This window comes from Bubalus bubalis, chromosome 11 (assembly GCF_019923935.1).
Source record: "Bubalus bubalis isolate 160015118507 breed Murrah chromosome 11, NDDB_SH_1, whole genome shotgun sequence".
Lineage (NCBI taxonomy): Eukaryota > Metazoa > Chordata > Mammalia > Artiodactyla > Bovidae > Bubalus > Bubalus bubalis.
In genome coordinates this window covers 89,477,598-89,499,258 of record NC_059167.1, presented here as the reverse complement: position 1 = coordinate 89,499,258, position 21,661 = coordinate 89,477,598, and the positions used below count along the sequence as shown (strand labels likewise).

General features: G+C 48.2%; 2 protein-coding genes across 5 annotated transcripts in view; one reads left to right on the top strand and one right to left on the bottom strand.

The window, feature by feature from the left end:
- MAP2K1 (mitogen-activated protein kinase kinase 1) overlaps positions 1-15,425 on the top strand; it is a 73,505-nt gene extending 58,080 nt beyond the window's left edge. For all 3 annotated transcript variants that reach the window (XM_006050220.4, XM_044925399.1, XM_045162129.1), the window contains 6 exons: positions 7,245-7,369; positions 10,112-10,313; positions 11,331-11,395; positions 13,128-13,189; positions 13,590-13,635; positions 14,395-15,425. In XM_006050220.4, coding sequence (XP_006050282.1) covers positions 7,245-7,369; positions 10,112-10,313; positions 11,331-11,395; positions 13,128-13,189; positions 13,590-13,635; positions 14,395-14,508 — 614 coding nt within the window. In that variant the 3' untranslated portion in view covers positions 14,509-15,425. The remainder of the gene's footprint in view (positions 1-7,244; positions 7,370-10,111; positions 10,314-11,330; positions 11,396-13,127; positions 13,190-13,589; positions 13,636-14,394) is intronic.
- On the bottom strand, positions 1,504-21,582 carry SNAPC5 (small nuclear RNA activating complex polypeptide 5). Of its 2 annotated transcripts, none has more exons than XM_045162130.1 (4): positions 20,317-21,582; positions 18,980-19,069; positions 18,073-18,209; positions 1,504-2,572 (listed from the first exon to the last, which is right to left on the bottom strand). In XM_045162130.1, exons 1-3 carry the CDS (start codon positions 20,404-20,406, stop codon positions 18,090-18,092), a joined length of 300 nt encoding a protein of 99 aa, XP_045018065.1. In that variant the 5' UTR covers positions 20,407-21,582; the 3' UTR covers positions 1,504-2,572; positions 18,073-18,089. The 2 variants fall into 2 exon arrangements, with proteins under 2 accessions (XP_045018065.1, XP_045018066.1); XM_045162131.1 differs by lacking the exon at positions 1,504-2,572 and adding an exon at positions 11,413-15,844 and having other exon boundaries at positions 18,073-18,206.
- Between the last annotated feature and the right edge of the window lie 79 nt (positions 21,583-21,661).

Genomic DNA, 21,661 nt, shown 5'->3' with positions numbered 1-21,661 from the left:
TTCACCTGGTGCAGATAGTCTGTGGCGCTCCCTGCTATAGGGAAGGGAGGTAATCAAGAGGACATTTTTGGGTCACCTTCTCCTTCCTTCCCTCCAACAAACAAAAAAGACTAGAAGGATGGTAGGTCATATAAATACAGAGGGTATCTGGATTAGAGACCAGCCAGAGCAAATGATTCAGACAGAAACATTCAGGGACTCCTGGGGAACAGCATGGATCCTCTTGGCACTGACAGTGGCTGGGGAGGTGGGGGTGGGTGGGGACATAGGTAGGAGCCAGACTGAACAGGATCTGATTGTTTATATTGCTTGTGTTTTTTTCTCAAACAAATGTTAGCTTTTATTCCCCGGCCCCAAGCTTCAGACTTAGATGACAAATAACAAGCTTCAGAGCCGTTGAAATCTAAATTCTATTTCTCATGTGTAGTTCCTCTTACTTATGGAGTCCTCAGTACCTGCCATCAAGGAGGAATTACTGCTCTCACCTGACAGCCAAGGAATCCGGCTACAGGAGGCTCGTGATTTTGGCCGGGCTCACACAGCCTATGCTGGTAGAGCTAGGATTCAAATCCAGATCTGCCTGACTCCAAAGCTGGTGCTCCCATTTCCATACCACAGTACATGCCTACTTACGGTAATTTTTGATGCCAGTTGATAGTAAGAGTCAGTGGATGTTAGGATTTTTGGTTGTTAATGAACACAAATTAGCTCAAGCAGTAAAAGAGGTTGTTTGTTTGGCTTAGCCAACCAAACCCCAGGAAGAGTAAGAATGTAGCCTGGCCTTAGGGAAGATTATGTCCAGGGACTCAAATGCCATTAGCTGTTATAGTTCAGTTAAGATGTGTGGTCGGTTCTCTATACCTGCATATACCTTGGATTCAGCCAACCTACAGATGGAAAATATTTGGGAAAAAGTTCCCCAAAGCAAAATTTGATTTACATTGCATTTTCATTGTGTTTGTAACTATTTACATTGTATTAAGTATTATAATCTTGAAGTGATTTCAAGTATACAAGAGGATGTGTGTAGGTGCAAATGTGCAAATACTCCATCATTTTATATAAGGTTCTTGAGCATCTGCAGATTTTGGTATCCATGGAGGTGGGGGTTGGGGGTGGGGTGGGGTGGTGTCCTGGAACCTGTTAATTCTCGCTCATTTGTTTCTCTTCCCAAGTTGGCTATTTTCTCTCAGGCCAGCTGTCTCTACCACATGGGAACCATTGCCTCTGGCTTTAGTCTCATTATCAGAGAGGCAAGAGCTTTTCCCAGCCTCTGACAGAAAATCCCAAAGAACGCTCTAATTGAACTCATACTGGTCTTGTACCCAGAACCTGCCGGAGGTTGTGTACCCAGAACTCAGCAGGAGGTTGGTGGCCCAGCTTGCATCAGGGGCCTGCCCTGTGGCCTGGGGACAGAGGTCTGATGGTCAGTCTCCATCCGAAGCAGCTGGCTGGAGTCAGGGAGGCACACTTTTCCCAAAGTTAGTGTATGTGTTGGGGTGGGTCCTTCTCTTCTCAGGAGACAACACGGAATGCCAGCTCCGTTTAGCTTAGGTTTGTCCTTACCTGGCAAACAGACTGTCCTCGGTGTTTTCCTTCAGGGCCTGTCTCAGGCTAAGCTAGGAATGACTGATGAGTGAGTGACCTTGACTTCACGAGTGAATCATGCTGACTGTGACTGACCCCAGGCATCAAGGGTAATGCGTTACTTGGGTGCAGCTTGGGTCCCCATAACTATGGTGATATTATTAGAAATTCTCTCCCACTTCCCATTTAAAACCGAACAGATTTCCAGTCTAACTCTGCCCTTCCTTTTGGCATCTTTTTTTCCCCTCTTTCTTCCTGCTGAGCAAAATTAACTTTCAGCAGGTCAAACCAGGTTTTTTTTGCTGATTCCTCTTTCTTGAAGTACAGATGATAATGTCCAAGTAGCCAGCATTATTTTCCTGTCCACCGGTGGTGGTTGATTGGCTTTGTGATAGATTGCATATCTGCTTGTCTCCGGAGGTCACTTAGTCTGGAAGGCAAACTATACTGCTCTAAGGCAGTATATTTTTTTGGCCATGCCATGCGGCATGTGGGATCTTAATTTCCCAACCAGGGGTCAAACCTGTGCCCCCTGCATTGGAAGCATGATGGAGTCTTAACCACTAGACTGCCAGTGAAGTCCCTACCTAAGGTAGGTTCTTTTAATGGGAAGGTTACTCTGTGGTCTTTAGCAAGTGGCTTCTACTTGAACTTTAATTTTCATATCTATAATATGGGGCTGCTCTGCCGTATGTTATTATGGGGTTATTTGGAATGAGGGATCAGGGAGTCCAGGATCCATAAACTCATGCCTTGACTACTCCCTTTCCCCCTTTTTCTTTCTCTCTCTCTCCCTTCTCTCCCTCTCTCTCTGGTTTAACCCGTTTACCTTCTGTTGAGGCTATTATTATTACCTGATTTCAGATTCTGACCATTTCTTGGAATGGCGTATGCTGATGAAAACCAAATCATGGCTTAATGCGACATCATCTTGTGTTAATTGTCAGCATTTGCATGCCTTTTGGGTCAGGGAGGAGCACTGCATCTGCAGAGAGGGGCACACAAAGGTAAAGAATGAAAGCAATTCAGAACTCATGAATCATGGGAGGGAAGTAAAAATTAAAATGCAGTTGCTGGACTTGGTTGCAAAACTCTTGAAAGCAGAGAGATAAAAACAGCTGCTGGTTAGGACCTGGCACACGTGCTCCAATGGCTCATTGTGTGAACTCACTTGTTAATCAGGAGGCTCTAGTTCCCACTGTCAGCACGTCTCCTGCAGTTAAACTTGCCCAGGAGGGTAATGAGCTGAAGCTGAGAAGGAACTGCTTGCTCACTAACCCAGAGCACAGAATTATAATTTCTCACAATCAAACTTTAAGGATTTCAACCTACCCCAAGTCAGCTCCTGTTCCCAGATAAAGTTTGTTTTATTGGTTACCCCTTTGACAGGTAACTCTTGGACTCTGGGCCTCGGTGTTTCTTGTCTGTTCAGTTCATTTCAGTTGCTCAGTTGTGTCTGAATCTTTGTGACCCCATGAATTGCAGCACACCATGCCTCCCTATCCATCACCATCTCAGGGAATTCACCCAAACCCGTGTCCATTGAGTCAGTGATGCCATCCAACCATCTCATCCTCTGTCGTCCCCTTCTCCTGCCCTCTATCTTTCCCAGCATCAGGGTCTTTTCAAATGAGTCAGCTCTTCACATCAGGTGGCCAAAGTATTGGAGTTTCAGCTTCAACATCAATCCTTCCAATGAATACCCAGGACTGATCTCCTTTAGGATGGACTGGTTGGGTCTCCTTGCAGTCCAAGGGACTCTTAAGAGTCTTCTCCAACACCACAGTTCAAAAGCATCGATTCTTCGGCGCTCAGCTTTCATTATAGTCCAACTCTCACATCCATACATGACCACTGGAAAAACCATAGCCTTGACTAGACGGACCTTTGTTGGCAAAGTAATGTCTTTGCTTTTCAGTATGCTGTCTAGGTTGGTCGTAACTTTCCTTCCAAGGAGTAAACGTCTTCTAATTTCATGGCTGCAGTGTGCACAGGGGTTAATAATGCTTACTTCACAGCACGGTTGTGAGGGTTAAAGATGACAGTGTATTTAAAAGGCCTGGCATAGTAGGTGTTCAGTGAACCAGAGCTGTTGTGATGTCTTCCTACGTTGGCTGGTTCTTATTTCTTGAGTTCCGTCTCCTGTGGTGGTGGCAGCCTGGACAGGGACTGGTCCTTTCTACTCACAGCTCAGTGCAGGCACTTTATTAGTGTTTATAAAGAATAAACAAGTGAATTCTTTAATCCACAGAGGGGTAGAAAATGCTCAGAAGTCAAGTTGAAGTCATGTGCTCATGGAGGGGAAATCAAGAAGCTTTGAACAGTGGTTATTTCTGGTGCAGAAAATATCAGAAAAGAAAATTCCTTCTTCCACTTAGTTTTTTCATAACACCTTATTCGTTTATGAAGAAGAGGGGTTTATCCTTTTTCATTGTTGCAGAGGCTGGGCAGAATCTGGGTTTCAGACCTTAGCATCTTATAGATTTCCTAGGGAAGCTTGTCAGCTTGGGAGCTTAGAGGCTAGTGGATACTTCCTGTGAAATGCAGCATGGCCCATCATCTGCTGGGGCTCCTTCCAGCTTCACTCTCCTGATATTGGAGGGTTGGAAAGAGAACCCAAGGCCTGGAGAGGCCTCGGGAAGTAGAGAGGGACCACCTGGGCCTGTAACATGAACAGTGTTTGAGGCGGTTGCAAGGAAAGATGAGGGAAGAAGACTGACTAAACCTCCCCGGGCTCCAGAGCAGGGCAGTATTCCACACTGGGAAAGGCCCTCAGAAGAACCAGGCTTCTACCAGATGAAGAAGTGAGAGGGCAGGTGGGAAAGGAGGGTGTTTTAGGTGCAGGGGTCAGTTAGGCAGGTGAGCCGGACGTGGAGATGTGCTGCGGCAAGAAGTTGGAGAAGTGAGCAGGACAGTGGGCTTGGAAGTGCAGGCCGAGGGGCCTGGCCTGTGCTGGGAGGCAGATGGGAGCCGCTGCAGGCTCTGTGCAGGGGCGGTCCCACTGGAGGCGCGCCGGTCACTGTGTAAGACCGGCTGGAAGAGGAAGCTGCTGGGGACGGGAGCAGAGGAAGGAGGGGTGGGGACTGTGGGAAGCAAATCCAGGAGGCTGCTAGTGGGAGGAAACAGCCTCTCAGGCCTTATCTGACCTCTTTTCTGTCCCCAGAAAAGAGCCTGACTTTGCTGGGGTGCCGGGGAGGAGCATGTCCTGTCCTGGCAGCTCCAGCCACATGTGCTGGAGTGGAAGAAGTTAGGATGTCTCCAAACAACTTCTTGTCAGGCCTTCAGGGTCACCTTGAGGGGCCCTGTGTGTGCATTTGGCTTCCAGGATGAATGTGGTCCAAGCAGGGAAACACCGTCCCCCCTCCATCTGCATGGGTGTCTCAGCCTCCCAGGCAGTGTTCCCTGGGGCGAGTGGGGGAAGCGGGAGCTGACAGCCAGAGAGGGAGGAAAGTGGCATTATATAAGTTTGCAAAAAAGGAGGCTGGCTTGCCATGTGAACAGAAATCAGATACAAGGAGAGCCACAGAGGCAGTGCAGCCTCTCCTGAGCAGCAGCTGTGGCCTGGGGAGTGGTGTCTGAGCAGCAGGGGCAAGCAAGGGAGCGGGTGTCTGGAGCCGTGAACTGCCGGTCGTGGGGTGCAACCGTGAAAGAATCCTTCTTTGTGATCCTGTCACGTGTGTGCTCTGTAAATGCCCACAGTTCATCCAATGGGTCCTGGTCTCCATCTCAGTGGTGAGACGACGAGAGCTGTGGTGGTTACCACCACTTTACCCATCTGCAGACCACAGACTGCAGAAGCCAAGGGTTCGCTCAAGACTGCATGTGGAACGTGTGGCAGGGCCAGGACTCGGATACAGGTCTCCTGTCTCTGTAGCTAGTGCCGCTCTTGTGCTTTTAAAAGAAGACCTAATAGGTCATTTCTGAACAGGCCATGGGAACATTGGAAGGTGAGGGCGCTCCGGGCTTTGTGGTCAGTCACTCAGGGTATGAGTGATGTGGCAGCAGGGTGAGTGGGGAGAAGACAGGTCCAGGCATCACAAGGTCTGAATTCTGGTTCCCACTTTATCCAGTTTTTGCTGTGTGACCTCAGTCAAGTCCCTGGACCCCTTTGGGCCTTAGGCTTTTCGTCTCCACCATGAAGGGGAGGAACCAGATGCCTTCTCAGGCTACTTCTGACACTTGTGTCTATATGGGAGACATGGGGGTGTGCCAGTAGGTTTGGAAAGATCTCGAATTCTGTGCTGCTGTGTCCTGTGACACGTGGATGGTTGGGTCTTAGAAAGACAATACCCACGGTGTGAGCTGTGTGTGTCCCCAGGAGTTTAGCCCCATTCAGTCACAGGCATCGAGGAGTGCTTCCTGTATTGTCCTGCATCTGCAGTTAAAGGGGTGAGGCAAACTGCCAGCGTCCCTGCCCTGGTGGAGCCGGTGGTGGGCGGAGAGAGGCTGGAGCTGGGGATGATGAGGGGCTAGGTGGAGGTGGGCAGGCGAAGGACTTCCTGGGATATGAGAAAGGGATTTTTTTGTTTGCTTGTTTACCCTTGGAAAGATACTTAAATAGATCTGTTAGAATCTGTGTAGGAATAAATAAATGCATTCTTTTGAGTATTGAAGGGGAACGTAATAAAATCCTAATAGTAGCTCTGGTAGGTTGGGATTACGAGGGTTTCACTTTTCCCTCTGGTTCTCCAGATGTCCTGTGTTTGTATTACGCCCGTCAAAGATTCCCTATCAGGGTTTATGATTTTGCTCTGGGGTTTGGCCTGCTCTCGAGTGGGTCTCCTTGATTGCCAATGTCTGTCCACAAACCTGGTGCCTGGGGCCCCTTTACCAAGTCCCAGCCTCTGCTCTGACTGCTTCATGGGACAGTTGTTTGAATCAGAGGAGATGGTAAAAGGAAAATGTTGAGAAATTTACTTCTTGGCAAAGGGAAGGGCCAGCGGACTAATACTGGTGGTGCGCGCCAGGGTGGCCGTGAGGCTGGCTCGAGTGCAGCGAAGGGAATAGGGCCGGTGCTGGGGACACTGTCCTGACCCCGAGGAGCAGCTTTCAGGCCTCCCTAGTTCTCTGGCCCCGACAACGAGAGACTCTCCTTAACTAACAGGTAGACGCAACTGTGCAGGCTCTTAGAGAAGTGACTTCAGTGAAAGAGAATCGAAAGTTGGCTCCCATCCCCTGGCACACACATTTTTAAAACCCCCATCTTCTGTGCTTGTTGGGTCAAGAACAGGAGTACCGCCTCCATCCCACCCTCCTTTAGTCTTTGGTCGGTAGCCTCAGCAAGCATACAGGTCTTACTACTCCTTCCTCCCTTGTGATCCGGTGATAGGCGTTGTGTCTTGCCAACAGAGGCGGCTGAAGCAACAGACCTTTCAGTCTTGATTATTCATGGTAACTGACTCCTTCCTGTGGGTCATCTGGCCAAGACTGGATTCTGAGTGGAAAACACTGGCTTTCTGTCTTGCTTCTGTAGCAGCTTGTCACTCCTCTGCTGACAGTTCTGAACCAGGGGGAATAGGGGCCATGGTGTCCCGTGTCCATAAGCCAAGGACTGGCTCTGTGACGAGGGCATTCGTGGTCAGGGCTAGTCTGTCTGGGCAGCGCTTCCCAGTCTACCTGTGTCAATTCTTTACCTCTCTGTTTTCTTTCCCCTACAGATGTCAAGCCGTCCAACATCCTAGTGAACAGCCGTGGAGAGATCAAGCTCTGTGACTTTGGGGTCAGCGGGCAGCTCATCGACTCCATGGCCAACTCCTTCGTGGGCACCAGGTCCTACATGTCGGTATGAGCACCTCGTTCCATTTCTCGAGGTTCTTGTCTCATCAGGAATAGGAGCCAAGTGGGTGTCTTCCCATGTGGAGCCAGACCCTTGTGCTTGGGTGATGGGGATGGGGGGGGAAGAAATGAGGGATGAGCCTTGTGGTCCCTCCCTGAGATCACAGTCTCAGGGGAGATGGGCTCAGCCTTTCACAGGCCTTGGAGCATAGTTGGGGCACTGGGACCTTGACTCACTGGAAGAGACAGTGGATCACAGCTTCAGCTCAAACCGGCGCTTGGATGTTTCCAGAGCTTGGCTTTCATTCTGTAGACATGGAGATCCAGCCACCCTCCGGACCTCTGCCTGCTGTCTTTAGACCCTCAGAATGACATGCCCAGAAATGCCCCCATCCCAGATTGCCCTGCCTTTTCCATTAGCAGTAAACATCATCACTGTTTCCTTAGTCTCCCAGGGTAGAAATCTGAGCATCAGCTTTCAGCCTCTGCCCATCTCCCCGTCCTTTCAGCACCTAGTGACCCGACTCCTGTGAGTCTCTTCAGAGTTGTCTTTCCCTGTGCAGTCTCTTCTCTCCCGCCTTGCTGCCTGTCTCCGTTATCTGCCCCTCTCCCACCACAGCACAACTTCCTGGTCCCCTGGCATCTGGTTCAGCTGACAGCCTGAGGTCCCCGAGTCCCCCCTCCTGTTTGCAGCTGCTCTGGCTCCCCCACCCACCCCCACCCGCGCCCTCAGCAGCATGGCTCTGTTCCCTTGCTTCCCCCACCCAGCCAGCTCCCTGAGGGGCAGGGATAAGCCTGCGGGTGGCTCCGTTGTCCTGAGGGTCCAGTTTGGGGCCTGGGCCGTGGTCGGTGCTCAGGGAATGCGTCACCAAGTGGGTGAATGTGTGGTCGACGAATGGGCGGGAACGTGGCTAACGCTCCTCAGAACGATTCAGAAAGGGGAAACGTGGCTTCGGGTGAGGGCCGACTGGGGCCGAGTAGAGGAGCCTTACTTGGAGTGAGTGGGGGCTCCTCGGAGGTGAAAGGAGGGATTGGCACAGGGGCTCAGGGCGTCTTAGCACACTGTGTTTTGCGTGCAGTCTTTCGAGCACTTTGACATCCTGCAGTGATGATCCCATTTGAACCGTATGGTTGTCCCATTTTAGAGATGAGGAAATGTAGACTCAGGGAGGTGTGGTGACCCATGCACTTCCTGTTGCAGAGCCAGGGTTGAAAGCCAGGCTCCTGGCCGGTGAGTCCACCTTGCACCGCAGGCCCTCACTTGCTCTTCGGTAAAGTTTGGCAGCTGCTCCCGTCCTCTTCCTGCTTGCCTGTCCCCTGCCCACAAGTGATTCCAGCCACTGGCAACATGGCTCACCGGGCGCTGACCCACATCTGCATCCCCCCATTCCAGGGGCTGAAAGACATGAAACCCGTGGGCCCTTCAGCTCCTTCCCCGAATGTCTAAAAACTGAGCAGCTACTGGGCTACTCAACTGCTAACTCTTTGGGTTTAAAATCAGTTAATAGGCCCTAGAACTTATATTGATCCTGGGTTTAGTGGTTTGGGTTTTGTGGTTATGTGGTCAGGCCAGTTCCAAAATAGTTCAGTGTTGGAGTTGGTGAAAAACCCTATGGGAGAAATGATTTTGATGCCTGTATAAGTGGTAAAGAATCCACCTGCAATGTGGGAGACCTGGGTTCGATCCCTGGGTTAGGAAGATCCCCTGGAGGAGGGCATGGCAACCCACTCCAGTATTCTTGCCTGGAGAATCCCCATGGACAGAGGAGCCAGGAGTCAGACATGACTGAGCGACTAACCACATAAGTGTATCATGGTCAGAATAAAGATTTTTTGATAGGGTTCTTAAAATACATGTTTTATTTCAATTAATGCTCAATAAAAATAAGCACTATGTACTTCTCTCCCACTATTTCCACCAATAACAACTCATATTTGCATAACATTTTGCAACATCTAACATACATTTTCATTTGGTTTGACCTTCTCAGTGCCCTAGGTAGCAGAGTAGGTATTTTGTTTTGTTGTTACTATCATTAGCCCCATTTTAAAGCTGAGGAAACTGAGGCTCAGGATCACCTAGCTTTTAAGTCCCAGCTTGGGACTTGAACCCAGATCTCCTGACCCCAGATCCTTTGCCTTTTCTAGTTTTCCATATGGTCCAGAACAGTGAGTTAGTGGCAGAGCTGGTCTTAGAACTCAGCTCTTCTTACTTGCAAGGCCGGTGTTCTTTCTACCCACTGATACCTCATTTGTGACCCATGTTCCAGAAACTTCATATTTTGGATTCAGGACTCAAGATGAGTCTCTCATGCTGGGCTTTGGATAGGCTGTCCTGCACATGCAAGACCAGGATGGGCAGAGCTGGAACCATAGCTGAGGCTCAGCCAGGGTCCAGCTGGGTTGGATGCTGTTAGTTCAGGGTAGGTTGGGGGGAGACATCAGTTAGGGGTCAGAGCCACGAAGGCCAGCTAGGATTTGGTAAACAGATTATTTGGGGGTAGAAGGGAAGCCAAATTAAAGAGGTTAGTGGAGGTCCTGAAACAGGATGTGAGCTCTGCTAAGGGGCAGGAGATAAAATGCATCAGTAGAGCCAGGGCTGGGACCAGGCAGGGTAGCCCAGCACTCCTGCACTGCAGACAGGCCTCAGCGGGGCAGGAAGTCCCAGGCATTCATGAGGACTCACCCATCCCTCTCTGCATGGGCCAGGCTAGCTCACAGGTGATAACTGTGTCTGTCTCTCCTGCAGCCAGAGCGACTCCAGGGGACCCATTACTCCGTGCAGTCGGACATCTGGAGCATGGGGCTCTCTCTGGTTGAGATGGCTGTCGGGAGGTATCCCATCCCTCCTCCAGATGCCAAGGAGCTGGAGCTGATGTTTGGGTGCCAGGTGGAGGGAGATGCGGCTGAGACCCCGCCCAGGCCAAGGACCCCCGGGAGGCCCCTCAGCTGTGAGTGGCCCAGTGTGGCCCCAGCTTGGACTGTGGGTGGTCCTTTCCATCAGGGGTTTCTGGAAGGCTGATTCCTGTCTCTGGCTGCCAGGCTGGGGCAAGGGGGAAGCAGAGCATGGGGTTCCAGTGTAGGAGATTATTATCATTACCAACGTCTTCCTTCCTACCATTTGTTAAGTGCCCACTGTGTTCCTGGCACTGCGCATAGTATTTTATATGTATTATCTAATTTAAAAAATCTTAACTTTTTTTAGGTAGATTTTTTAATTGAGGTAAAATTCACATAACATAAATGCACATTTTAAAGTGTACGGTTCAGTGGTTTTTAGTATACTTCTCCGTATCATGCAGTCATCACCACTTTGTAATTCAAGAACGTTTCCATCACCTCCACAAGAAGCCATTTCCATTAGCAGTCAGTCACGGCTCCCCTACCTGACACCCTAGTCATCACCAGTCTACTCTGTCTCCATAGATTTGCCTAGCATTGTCTAATAGCAGTTGTGTGTGAGCACTACTGTAATTTCCATTTTAGCTATGAGGAAATTGAGGCACAGGGTGCTTGACTTGCCACATACACTTGTAAGTGGCCAAGTCTGACTCTGAGGAGGTAAGCTCTGTGTAGCACTGCCCGCCTCTCTGACTGTAAAGTACACCCAGTACTTGGAAGATCCTGGCCCTGCCGTTACCTTCTGACGTTGTCCCTGCCAGGACATCACTGTCTGAGGCCCACACGAGGGCGTGTATGAAGGGAGAAACAGAGCGGGCAAGGGTTGCCGGTGGTGGGTCGCAGGAGGAGCTGGTCACAAGTCTTGGGTGTGGCAGAACCCAGACTCAGACTCTGGCCAGCTGTGGCTTTGGCCCACTCTGTGTTCAGGCTTTATCTGTGGCTCTTCTGTCTCTATCTTCCATGACTTTGTTCTAGTCCCTAAGATCCATGCCTACCCCTAGCCTCAAACTGGCAGTTAACCTTCTGTTTGAGAAGTGTTTTCTTTTTTCTTTTCATAAAATTTGCAGCTTATGGAATGGACAGCCGACCTCCAATGGCAATTTTTGAGTTGTTGGATTACATAGTCAATGAGGTAAGGTACTGCATGGCTTCTGTGACCTTGGAATTTATTTGCTTTTAAGGAAAAAACTCACAATTGATCTGTCTGGGAAACCTCTGAATTATTCCCACAGCATGGGCTGTCCCTTCCCCAGGAGCATCTTCACATAGCTCCGAGTCCCTCATCCTCTCTGATTCAGAAGCCTCCACCTGCCCATTGAATGCTTTCTCATCCTTCATTCACCAGGCATTTCTTTTTTTCCACCAAGCATTTCTTGTGCACTTACTATGTGCTAATAAGCACTTTGGGGTGGTGGTAGGAACGAGGTTGGGATCCAGGCAGAGATGGAAAAACAAGTCTCAGGTCTTAAAGACTGTTAGATTGGGTAGGGGAAGCAAGGCAAACACATGCATTTTCTATATAAAGCAATGAGCATAACAGGTGACAGTGTAGAAAGTTATGGAAAATATTCACTATAAATTGTGTGGGAAAAGTTGGTTGTAAAAGAGTATGTATGATTGATTCATTTAAAAAAATCTATGCATATTATGTGTACATAAAGTCTGGGAAGTAATATGACAGTGGTTATCTCATAGTGATGGAATTACAGGTGATTACATTACTGCTAACTTTAATACAGAGAAGATATATTATCTGTGAAGTATATATGCCAGTATATTTAAATGTAAAAGGGATTGAGGAAGGACGAGACTGACAAGTATTCATCAGTATGGGCCTGGGGGAATTAGAAGCTCTGGACTAGCACCGTGGTTGCTCAGAGGGTGGGGCAGGGCAGGAGGAGCTGGAGGGCAGGACAGAATTTGAGATGGTAAGGCACCTGATGCACTGCTGGCATAGGAACAGCGTGGGTAGAGGAAGAGAAGCGATGAGCTCTGGCCTGTTTGGGAGGCAGCTGGAGGCCCCCACTCCTCTGAGGAGCATGGTAACGGGCATTGCCCCATTCTCTTCAAGACTAGTGGAATAACTTTCATGCTTTCTCATTTCTCTCTAAAACTAGACCCCCAAAGGGCCAAAAGGTCCCCTTGGTCATTACAAATTCAACAGGGAAAATCCTGGCTCACCACAGCAGTTTAGAAAAATCACTGCCACTGGTTCACAGGTTACTGGGCTCACTTCAGCTCTTCACTTAGCTTTGTGCTAAGCACTGTGGGACAGAGAAGGGAAGTGGAGGGTCTGATCTAAGCTGCATAAGGATGCAAAGAAGGTAGACTGTGTTGTATTTATATCAGGAAAGTCATCCTTTCCTGCTGGGACCCAGCTCTCTGCCAGTTAATGTTTTACTAACCTTTCTGCACTCCTTGAGCACTCAGAAGGGGTAAACATTTCATGCTCAGCCTTCTGTGATGCCCACAGGTGCTGTCAGGCTGGGCTGTGCTGGTGGTTTGCACATCCTCCTCGCTGCTGCTCCTAGTAGTTACTGGCTGTGTTTCCCTGCCGCACTCCCAGATGTACGGTGGTGGAGCCTCAGAGCTAAAAAGGGTCAGCTGAGGCTCAGAGAGGAAATGATTTATTCAGCCACTGACTTTTAGTCAGGTTTAGACTGGTGAGTAGTCAGAACACTGACCTGGCCCCAGTTCTGACTGGTTTGAGACTGACCACTCCAACAGGGTAAGCAGTAGCAGCCGTGGCCTCTCAGCCCTGCCTTTCCTGGACTGGGTAAGGGCGGCACTGCCCAGAGGTGGGAGTAGAGGAGGGAGAGGTGGGTAGAGCAGGACACTTCTTAGGTCTTTGCATGTACTTGCAGCCTCCTCCAAAACTGCCCAGTGGAGTATTCAGTCTGGAATTTCAAGATTTTGTGAATAAATGGTAAGTCACCTCCTTCTTCTCTGAAAGTACTCTGGTTTTGTCAGGCTCCCCATCCCTCTTGGGGAGCACAGCTTTGCCTTTCACCTTTTAGCTGCTGCCCTTCTTCCAGAGCGCTAGGACTCGGGTGACATGTCTGACTGTAGCAGGGGGCAGAATAGCTGCTGCGCTCAACACCTGCTGTAAAGGGACTGCCCTATTGCCTTTTGGCCTTAATTTAATTCAGCAAGTGTTTATTAACCTACTGTGGGCATGACACTCTGCTAAGAACAGGAAGGTGGGTAAGGCTCAGGCACTCTTCCTCAGAGCCCGTGGGGTGTGGGGAGGACAGGCATGCACACATTAAGTAATCTGAGTTAGAACCAGCAGCAGCAACAGCTCACACTGTCTTTCTTCCTTTAAGCTTAATAAAAAACCCCGCAGAGAGAGCAGATTTGAAGCAACTCATGGTAAGTGGCTTATTTCAAGTCCTTACACTGTCGTTTGCTGCGTTTCATTTGCTCGCCTGTTGGTCACCCGTCCAGTGCTTGCTGAGCCCACACCCTGCTCTGCCTTGACTGCTGTGGCCCAGCTGATCTAGGGCCTGCAGGACCCCAGACACGTCTCCTCGGTCTTCCCATCAGTTTAATGGAAAAGCAGGGATAACCCTGCAGCCAGAGGGGATCCAGGGAGAGAAAGGGCCAGCTTGCCCCACAGGGGGACAGGGCCTTTCTGCAGTACTGACTGGCTTATTTTGTATTCAAAATACAAAATCCACTTATTCAGTGGAGTTACTCTGAATGTTACAAATGGATCAAGGCATTAAAATAAATGAGATCTACCTTTCACCAAACCCAGTGTCTCCTACCACACAGGAGACAGTTACCCTCACCAAGTAACTGTCTCCTGTGTGGTAGCAGAGGAGTGGGAATCCTCTAAGTGTTGGCACTCACATGCTGGGTAGAGCCTGGTCACTGTAACATGCGCTTTCAAGTCCATTAATTCTCTTGGTCCTTCAACAGCTGCAAGGCAGAGCTGCTGTCTCCATTTCACGGAGAGCAGGCTCAGGGAAGGGGTAAGACCAGCAGAGCCGGGGCTCTAGGCAGGCACTTGGACAAGGGTAGGCTCCCGGAGCTCCTTCCAAAAGCAGCACAGCCTCCAGACCCAGGACTCTTGAATTTTCTTTCTTGGCTTTTAAGCACACTTTCTGTCCATTTCCTCACACACAGGTTCATGCTTTTATCAAGAGATCTGATGCTGAGGAAGTGGATTTTGCAGGTTGGCTCTGCTCCACCATCGGCCTTAACCAGCCCAGCACACCCACCCATGCGGCTGGCGTCTAAGTGGTTGGGAAGCAGCAGTCCCTGCCCGGGGCATGCCATGTTGCTTCCGGGCAGCCTTCCCATGCCTGTCTCTGTTCAGACGTGCATTTCACCTGTGACAAAGGATGAAGAACACAGCATGTGCCAAAATTCTATTTGTGTCATTTTCAATATTATCATCTTTACTCTTATTACTATTGTTATTCCCCTAAGTGGATTGGCTTTGTGCTTGGGGCTATTTTTGTGTATACTGATGATGAAAACATGTGCAATGTAGAATTACAGTGAAACTCTGGTGACTGTGGGTAGTCATTCTTACTGAAAACTGCGCTGCTTTCCCACACCGTGAACTGGCTGGTCGCCTCTATTTTCGGGATTCTTTGACACTTGGTGGTACTTCATTCTTGCCAGGCATACCTTCTAACTGAGTAGGAAGGAGCCTTGTAAGATCCTTCACAGGCAGTGCATGTGAAGCATGCTTTGCTGCTATAAAAATGAGCATCAGAAAGTGTGTATCATGTTATTTTATTATGTTCTTGCTTTTGGTGTAGAATTCAGCAAATTTTCATCAAAATCTAGCCAGAGCCCTTCACTGCCATGATAGCTGGGGCTTCACCAGTCTGTCTACTGTGATGATTTGTAGACTTCTGGTTGTATTTCTATATTTATTTTTAAATATACCATGTGGATATTTAGTGCTATGTCTCTTTAAGTTTGGATTAGTGTTTCTAAAATGGTGGAGTTACTCTGAATGTTACAAATGGATCAAGGCATTAAAATAAATGAGATCTACCTTTCACCAAACCCAAGTACTGATGCTACTGTAAACAACAGTGTGTATAGTGCCTAACAACTGTATGAAAATCCTTTTACCATTTTAATCCAGATGTTTAACAAGCCTAATCTCTTACTCTAATAAATATACTATCAAATTCAAAGGATGAAAACAGTTTCTGCTTTTGTGGTGGCATTTTCAGTGTCTGTAGTGGATAAATCATCAAATGATTTAGCAGCCAGGCATTAATGAGGGGGGAAACGCAAAGACAGGAAGGAGGCTGGAAGGCGGAAATACCACACTAAGGACAGCTTCAGTGCTTTGGAGCAGTGTGGCTTCCTGGAAGTCTAATCTTTGGCCTTTGTCCAGTTCTTCTCAGCAAGCACCCTTATCCTCCAGCCACCTTTCCTGTGGGCCTGTGAACAGATCCCATTGATCTTCCATCTCTTCATCCGAGAGGAAAGCAGGAGAGGGGGCAGGACTGGCGCAGCTGGCACTGGGGCCTCTACCCGGGGCTGCGCCGCGCTGCTTACTCCACTGAGCGATGGCTCCCCGCTCAGCAGGTACACCTGACACAGGTTCCTGCAGAGGAGAAGGGTGCCTGGACTGACTTCGTGCCTGTGGGCTGGCAGTGAAACTCCAAAAACTCACAAAGCCATGTCCTAACTGGTCACCTTTCTTTCTTTGAAAAGTAACTTTTGAGATTTAGGTCATATATATATGAGGCTGCCTAGTCAGCACCTCTTCCCTCATTTTCTTGAGAGAGCAGGTGATAGAAAACCAAAATAAATAAATATATTTAAACACTTATTTCATTTTCAAATTAAAAAACAGTAAATCTCCTAAGTAGGTAGTTCCATTGCAGATCTACGAGAGCCTGAGATACAGCCAGGATTTTAAATACTGGTCAACACTATAGCTACAAGGCTGCCTCAGCCAATCATTGTTCCCTCAAGAGGCTAACGTCTGTTCTATAAGTCAACAGTCTAACTCACATGTTTTCAACATACAAACATTCAGATGAGGTTTAAGAGCCACACCTTTCTCGCACCCAGGGTCTTTTCCTAACAGAGAGGATGTCACCACCTCTGAGAATGTCTCACTGAAGTGTGTAAACTAAGGAGTGGTGTGACCTGGAGTCTAAAACCTGGATGTGAACACTTTCAGGCTCCGTGTCTTTTGAGTGCTGTTTTAAATCTCTATTCACATCCAAAGGTACTTCACTTTGAAAGTCAAAAATATTTCTTCCTAGTAATTTTCACTAAGAATGATCTCATTCTCAAGAATGATGGTGCCTACATCGCTCATGCTATATTTTTAGAGCTCCCCAGGCCAAACTCCTTTTTTAAACTCCCTTACTGAGAGATATAATACTTGAATATTTTAATTTCTTGGCTATGGCTTTTGCAATCTTCCCCAGCCAGGGGCTGAACCTGGGCTCTCAGCAGTGAAAGCATGGGAATCCTCATCACTGGCCCGCCAGGGAATTACCAATAGTTGGATTGTAAGTGATGCCTCATCAGCATCTCAGGAGGACACCTGAAACTGCTAGAGCAGGTGTGAGTGCTCTCGTTTCACAGACACGCGGGTGAGGACCCCCGGAAAGGTGAAACGCAGGCAGCCAACCGGTCGTCAAGCTGGAATTGATACCCAACTTTTCCAACTCTTAAAAACCCATGCTTGTGTCTTACATTAGACCCCAAAATGTATACCTCGATGCTTTTTGTTGCAAAGTGAGATTCACACTGTGTTTTCTAAGAAATATGCTCATTTAAGCTTCTGGCTACTTCATGTAAGAGTAGCTCAACATAACTTTAATGAAACATCGGTTAACAAATAAGTCTATGCTCTCTCCTGGAACAGTTATGTAAGAAGCTGTGCCTGAGGAGGCTGTGTTTTGTTTGGCTTTTCTATTTCTGGGCAGGGCAAATTACTTTTATAAAATCAAGCAACTACATATTTGTATATTCACTGGAAAAGGGACAATATGCAAAACTGAGTGTCAGCTTAACGTATGAAGTGTCTCTTATTCTGTTAACTGTCAGTTTTTTATTACAAAATCCAATCTCCCGAGCCTCGTGATCCTTCCTCAGTGGCACAATTCTAAGTCTAGAAATGGGTTTAAACCATGCTACTGTATCGTTCACCCCAGAGGAACTGAGCCTTTGGTCTGTTGTTGTCTGGAAAGCGGCAAACCGCATGACAGCTATTTATGTGTGACTTATTTCTAAGCACATTTTTACCATAATGATGTCTCAACCGAGGTGTGATGAGCCACCCACGGCATGTTAGCAGTCAGTTTACGACGTCACTGAGAGGCGGCAGGCAGCAGCTGTGCTCTCAAGGGGCCCTCTGTCCTCCTCTTTGTCATCTCTCTCCCAGACTGTAGCCTCGCTCTGCTCACAAGGGTTCAGTGGCATGCAAACAGTGTTTAATTGGTTTTCTTAATAGAGGCATTGTTGGCTGCAAGGCTGGCTTGTATTTAAACTCTGCCCTTTTTGCAGATGCCAGACCTTCTCAATAGCATTTCAGAGGAAGTTTTTTGTTTAGAACACAATTATTTAATCTGACCAGCCTATAAACACAGCACCACCCGTACTGCTCAATGCTGAAACACTGCATCTCTGCTTTTCTATATGTCACCAACTTTTGTTAAAGCACTGTGAAACCTGAGTTATTGATGGAACTATTTTTACAACTACACATTCTCCTAAAGTTCTTGCTTCCTTTTAAAGCAGGCTATAGGGCCCATGAGAATTCTTTGAAGAGAGAAAGTCTCTGAGACTTAGAAATTAACTTGCATGACTAACCCGGGCTCTTCTCCCCTTCAGGAATCTTCCTCCTCCTCTTCCTCCTCCTCCTCCTCTTCTTGCACATGGCTCCTTGTGCTCAACTCCAGTGCAGTTTGGTTGATTGATGCTTCATTGTCTACATGCACCAACATCTGCTTTAGTCAAGGACATTATGGATTAGTAGGAAGAACATTAGCCTGAAAAGAAATTCTTAATGTTTTATAATAAAATCTCAATTGTATATTCAATCCCAATACTATCACTAAGAAGTGTGGCCACTTTCCTATTTCTCCAAATTCTACCCTGACCCCCTCCCCCCAACCTCCACTGCCAAAATGAGAGCACAGTAAATGCCCTAGATTTGACAGATTACCTGATTTACACACATGGTTCTTACATAAGAATTATATACTGGCTTAGATGTGCTGCTTTTAAATGGTTTTAAATGTTTAACACACAGCTGGGAGAACGTTCAAATATGGTTTATCTAGAAGATGATTTTCCTGAGGGCACTTGGTCAGAGGCTATAAGGAGGACTAGAACTCTAGTTCTAGGCTTTGTGGTTGAAGCTACAGTGTATTATCAAATCCTAAGCTTACTTATTCACAGAGCAGCAGGAATTCTGACATACTTCTGCAAAGATCTTCACACTCTCCCCAGTTCACTGGAGTGACTAGAGAGAATGGAAGAGTAGGAAGGTGGAAGCGATACAATAGTACAGCCAACCAAAGTGTACCCAGCTGGTAGATGTTCTCTGTTTAAAAGAGTAATATACACTAGCTAGTTAATTAAACCAGAAGGTTCTTATTAGCACTCCCCAGAGTTCTTTGGGCTTGATAAGGTAATCTACAATTTCTGATCCCTCAGCAGCATAAGAGCAGAATGGACTGCATTCTCTCCCCAGGCCCACACGGATTAAGCTTACATCATGTGATGGTTCCGGTGTAGGCTGAGAAGGCAGCATCTCACCTTCTCTTCTAGAACTAATCATCGACTGGAGGGCCAGCTCTTCAACCTAGAAAGAGTGGAGGACACTTTCTTTACTCTGTCACCGAGCTACTAATGTGGGTGAAATGTACTGAGCATGCTCGGAGAGGTGGCATCAGAACTGAAAACAATGTAACCTCTGTGAAGCTCTAGAGGGAAGGGATGGGCCTCTAAATGAGGGCCCTTCCGGGCCTCTAAAGGAAACGGTATAGAAAGTTTGCTGCCTCTTTCTCCTAGGGTGAACAGGTGTTCCAGCTGAGGCGAGATTTCCACTCGCCCAGACCTAGGAGCTCAGGGGAGGAAAACACAAGCATGCCCTTAAAAAAGCCAACTGTCTTCTGATTCCACACGACCCAGTCTGTCTACCCCGTAATGAGATAGCAAAGGCAGGAAGAATGGAAAATGGCAGCGTTTCCTAGCCATCGTTGGCACGCACAGATTAGACGTGTGCAGGCACTGCCTGTGTCCTGAGGGAAAGCACGCTATTTTCATAGGTCTCAGTTTACAAAGGGCCTTCATAACCCGAAAGTGCCCAGCAGGGATTAGAAGGAACATCTCACTAAAGGCGGTTTCCTCCGCACATGTCTGAGAAATGGCTCTAGTGGGTTTCAATCTAAATTCAACAAAGCAGCTGTGTCGGTAACAGATCCGGGGAGAAAAGCTACCGGGAACTATTTGGCTTGGTCAAAAAGTTCGTTCATCTTACATCTTACGTTCATCGTTCATCTGTAGCATCTTACAGAAAACCCCGAACGAACTTTTTGGCAAACCCAGTACTGTGGCAGGGTCTCTTCTGGCAGGGCCTTGCTGTCTTCTTTTGCACAATGGAACACCCGCGAGTGGGCTGCCTTTGTGAGACCAGAGCTGTATCAAGCGACCATACGAGGTAGTAAAGAGAGGCTAGTAAATGCTGCAGGGGCTCGGGAGGGGAGGCAGGGGCCGTCTAGGCGAGCTTCGGGAGGTCGCCTTTCCTCAGCGCGTGGTGCGGGCCGCCCACGTTTACGGGGCTGTAGTGGTCCGGTGGGGGTAGCAGTGTATTCGCCACACTCAGATGAATGAGCCTCAGCCTAAACCTACAGGATCAATATTCTTATAGGGGTAGACCCATAAGCTCAAATCCAGCCCCCCTCGATGCCTGTCTACGCCCCCAGGTCCGGGCCCGACGGCCAGGTGAGGAAAAGCTAATCGGCCGCAGACGCCTGGGCTCCACGTAGGGCCCGACGGCCTGGGGCGCGGGAACAACTGAATGGAGAAATGGGGGGGGCGCGGGGTCACCTTGAGCCGGTTCAGCTGGTCGTGAAGAGCCGCTTTCAAGCGGAGCAGCGTCTCCTCCTCCTTGCGCAGCTCCTGCAACCGGCTCAACATCTCGACCCTTCAAGCCCGCCGGGTCGCTCGATGATGACGCCACCTCCGCGCTACCGGAAGGGGAAAAGCGGACTGGGAGGGGCTGGCGGCACGCCTCTTCCTACCGGCGCCTGCGCTCGTTTCCCCTTCGTGGACGTAAACTCATGGCTACCCAAACTTGGTTGTAAATCGAAAACCTCAAAACTCCGGGGATGAGAACTCCCTAAAGCAAAGGGTGTTGGCGATGTAAAGGACCTGGGGATAAAAATGGTCAGATACCGAGTGTCAAGTAATTCAGCTGAGCAGTGCTGTTCTCTCATCCGTGGAGGCTACTCTAGCTCCTCCAAACTTCAGTCACCAGCAAACAGGACATCAGTACAAGAGCCCTACTGAGTTGAAGGTTCAGGCAAGCGGAGATTCCTGGTTACAGGAAAGGGGTTTCCAAGTAGGACTGTGCAAATTAGAGGGCAGGAAAGTAACTATTTTAAGCTGGATAGTGCTTTTTTATACTAAGGAACAGAGATCCTTTGACCTATAAATTGGAGGACAGACTGCCAACAGGGCAAAACGAGATGCAAAACAAGACTCTGAGTAGGGAAGCACAGGTCACTTCCAAGGTGTTAAGACCGCGACCCGAGTTAAAAGCTTTGGAAAAACGTTTGGGTACATCCATCCTCTGCAGAAAGTATACTAAACCTGAAATACACAAGTGACTGTGGACAAAAAAAAACCACCTGGCACTTTTTATACCAAAAGTGAAGCTGCTCAGTCTTGTCCAACTCTCTGCGACCCCATGGACTGTAGGGCTCCTCCATCCATGGAATTTTCTAGGCAAGAGTGGGTTGCCATTTCCTTCTCCAGGGGATCTTCCCAACCCAGGAATTGAACCCGGGTCTCCTGCATTGCAGGCAGATGCTTTACTGTCTGAGCCACCAGAGAATCCCTTTTTATACCAAAGGGTCCAAATATTAAAACGTTGCCAAGCATCTCTTCCACCAATTGTATCACAGAAGATTATTAACACTTCTGAAGGGAAAATCAATTTCTTATTGCTATCCTTTAAAAAATGTTCTCTGAATCTGCCCTCTTGTGGTTATCAAAAATGTCAAATCTTTATGGAACATGGCCCATTTTCCAAAGAGGTTTTGGGGGGAAGTTAAATAATGATTTTCTGTGTATTTCTGAGATAAGTCTTAAAAATGGATTTTATACCCGAATTTATGTAACATCTCACTTCTCATTCACCTTGGATTTATACTAAACTGAAGGCTCCATT

What these genes read in the sequence shown, in the direction of transcription:
- SNAPC5 (XM_045162130.1), bottom strand. Translation starts at nt 20,406, where the DNA reads ATGTTGAGCCGGTTGCAGGAGCTGCGCAAGGAGGAGGAGACGCTGCTC. An exon ending in ACCAGCTGAACCGGCTCAAG is followed by an intron (nt 19,070 to 20,316) that starts GTGACCCCGCGC and finishes CACTCTTTCTAG; the next exon opens with GTTGAAGAGCTGGCCCTCCA. An exon ending in CACCGGAACCATCACATGAT is followed by an intron (nt 18,210 to 18,979) that starts GTAAGCTTAATC and finishes CCTTGACTAAAG; the next exon opens with CAGATGTTGGTGCATGTAGA.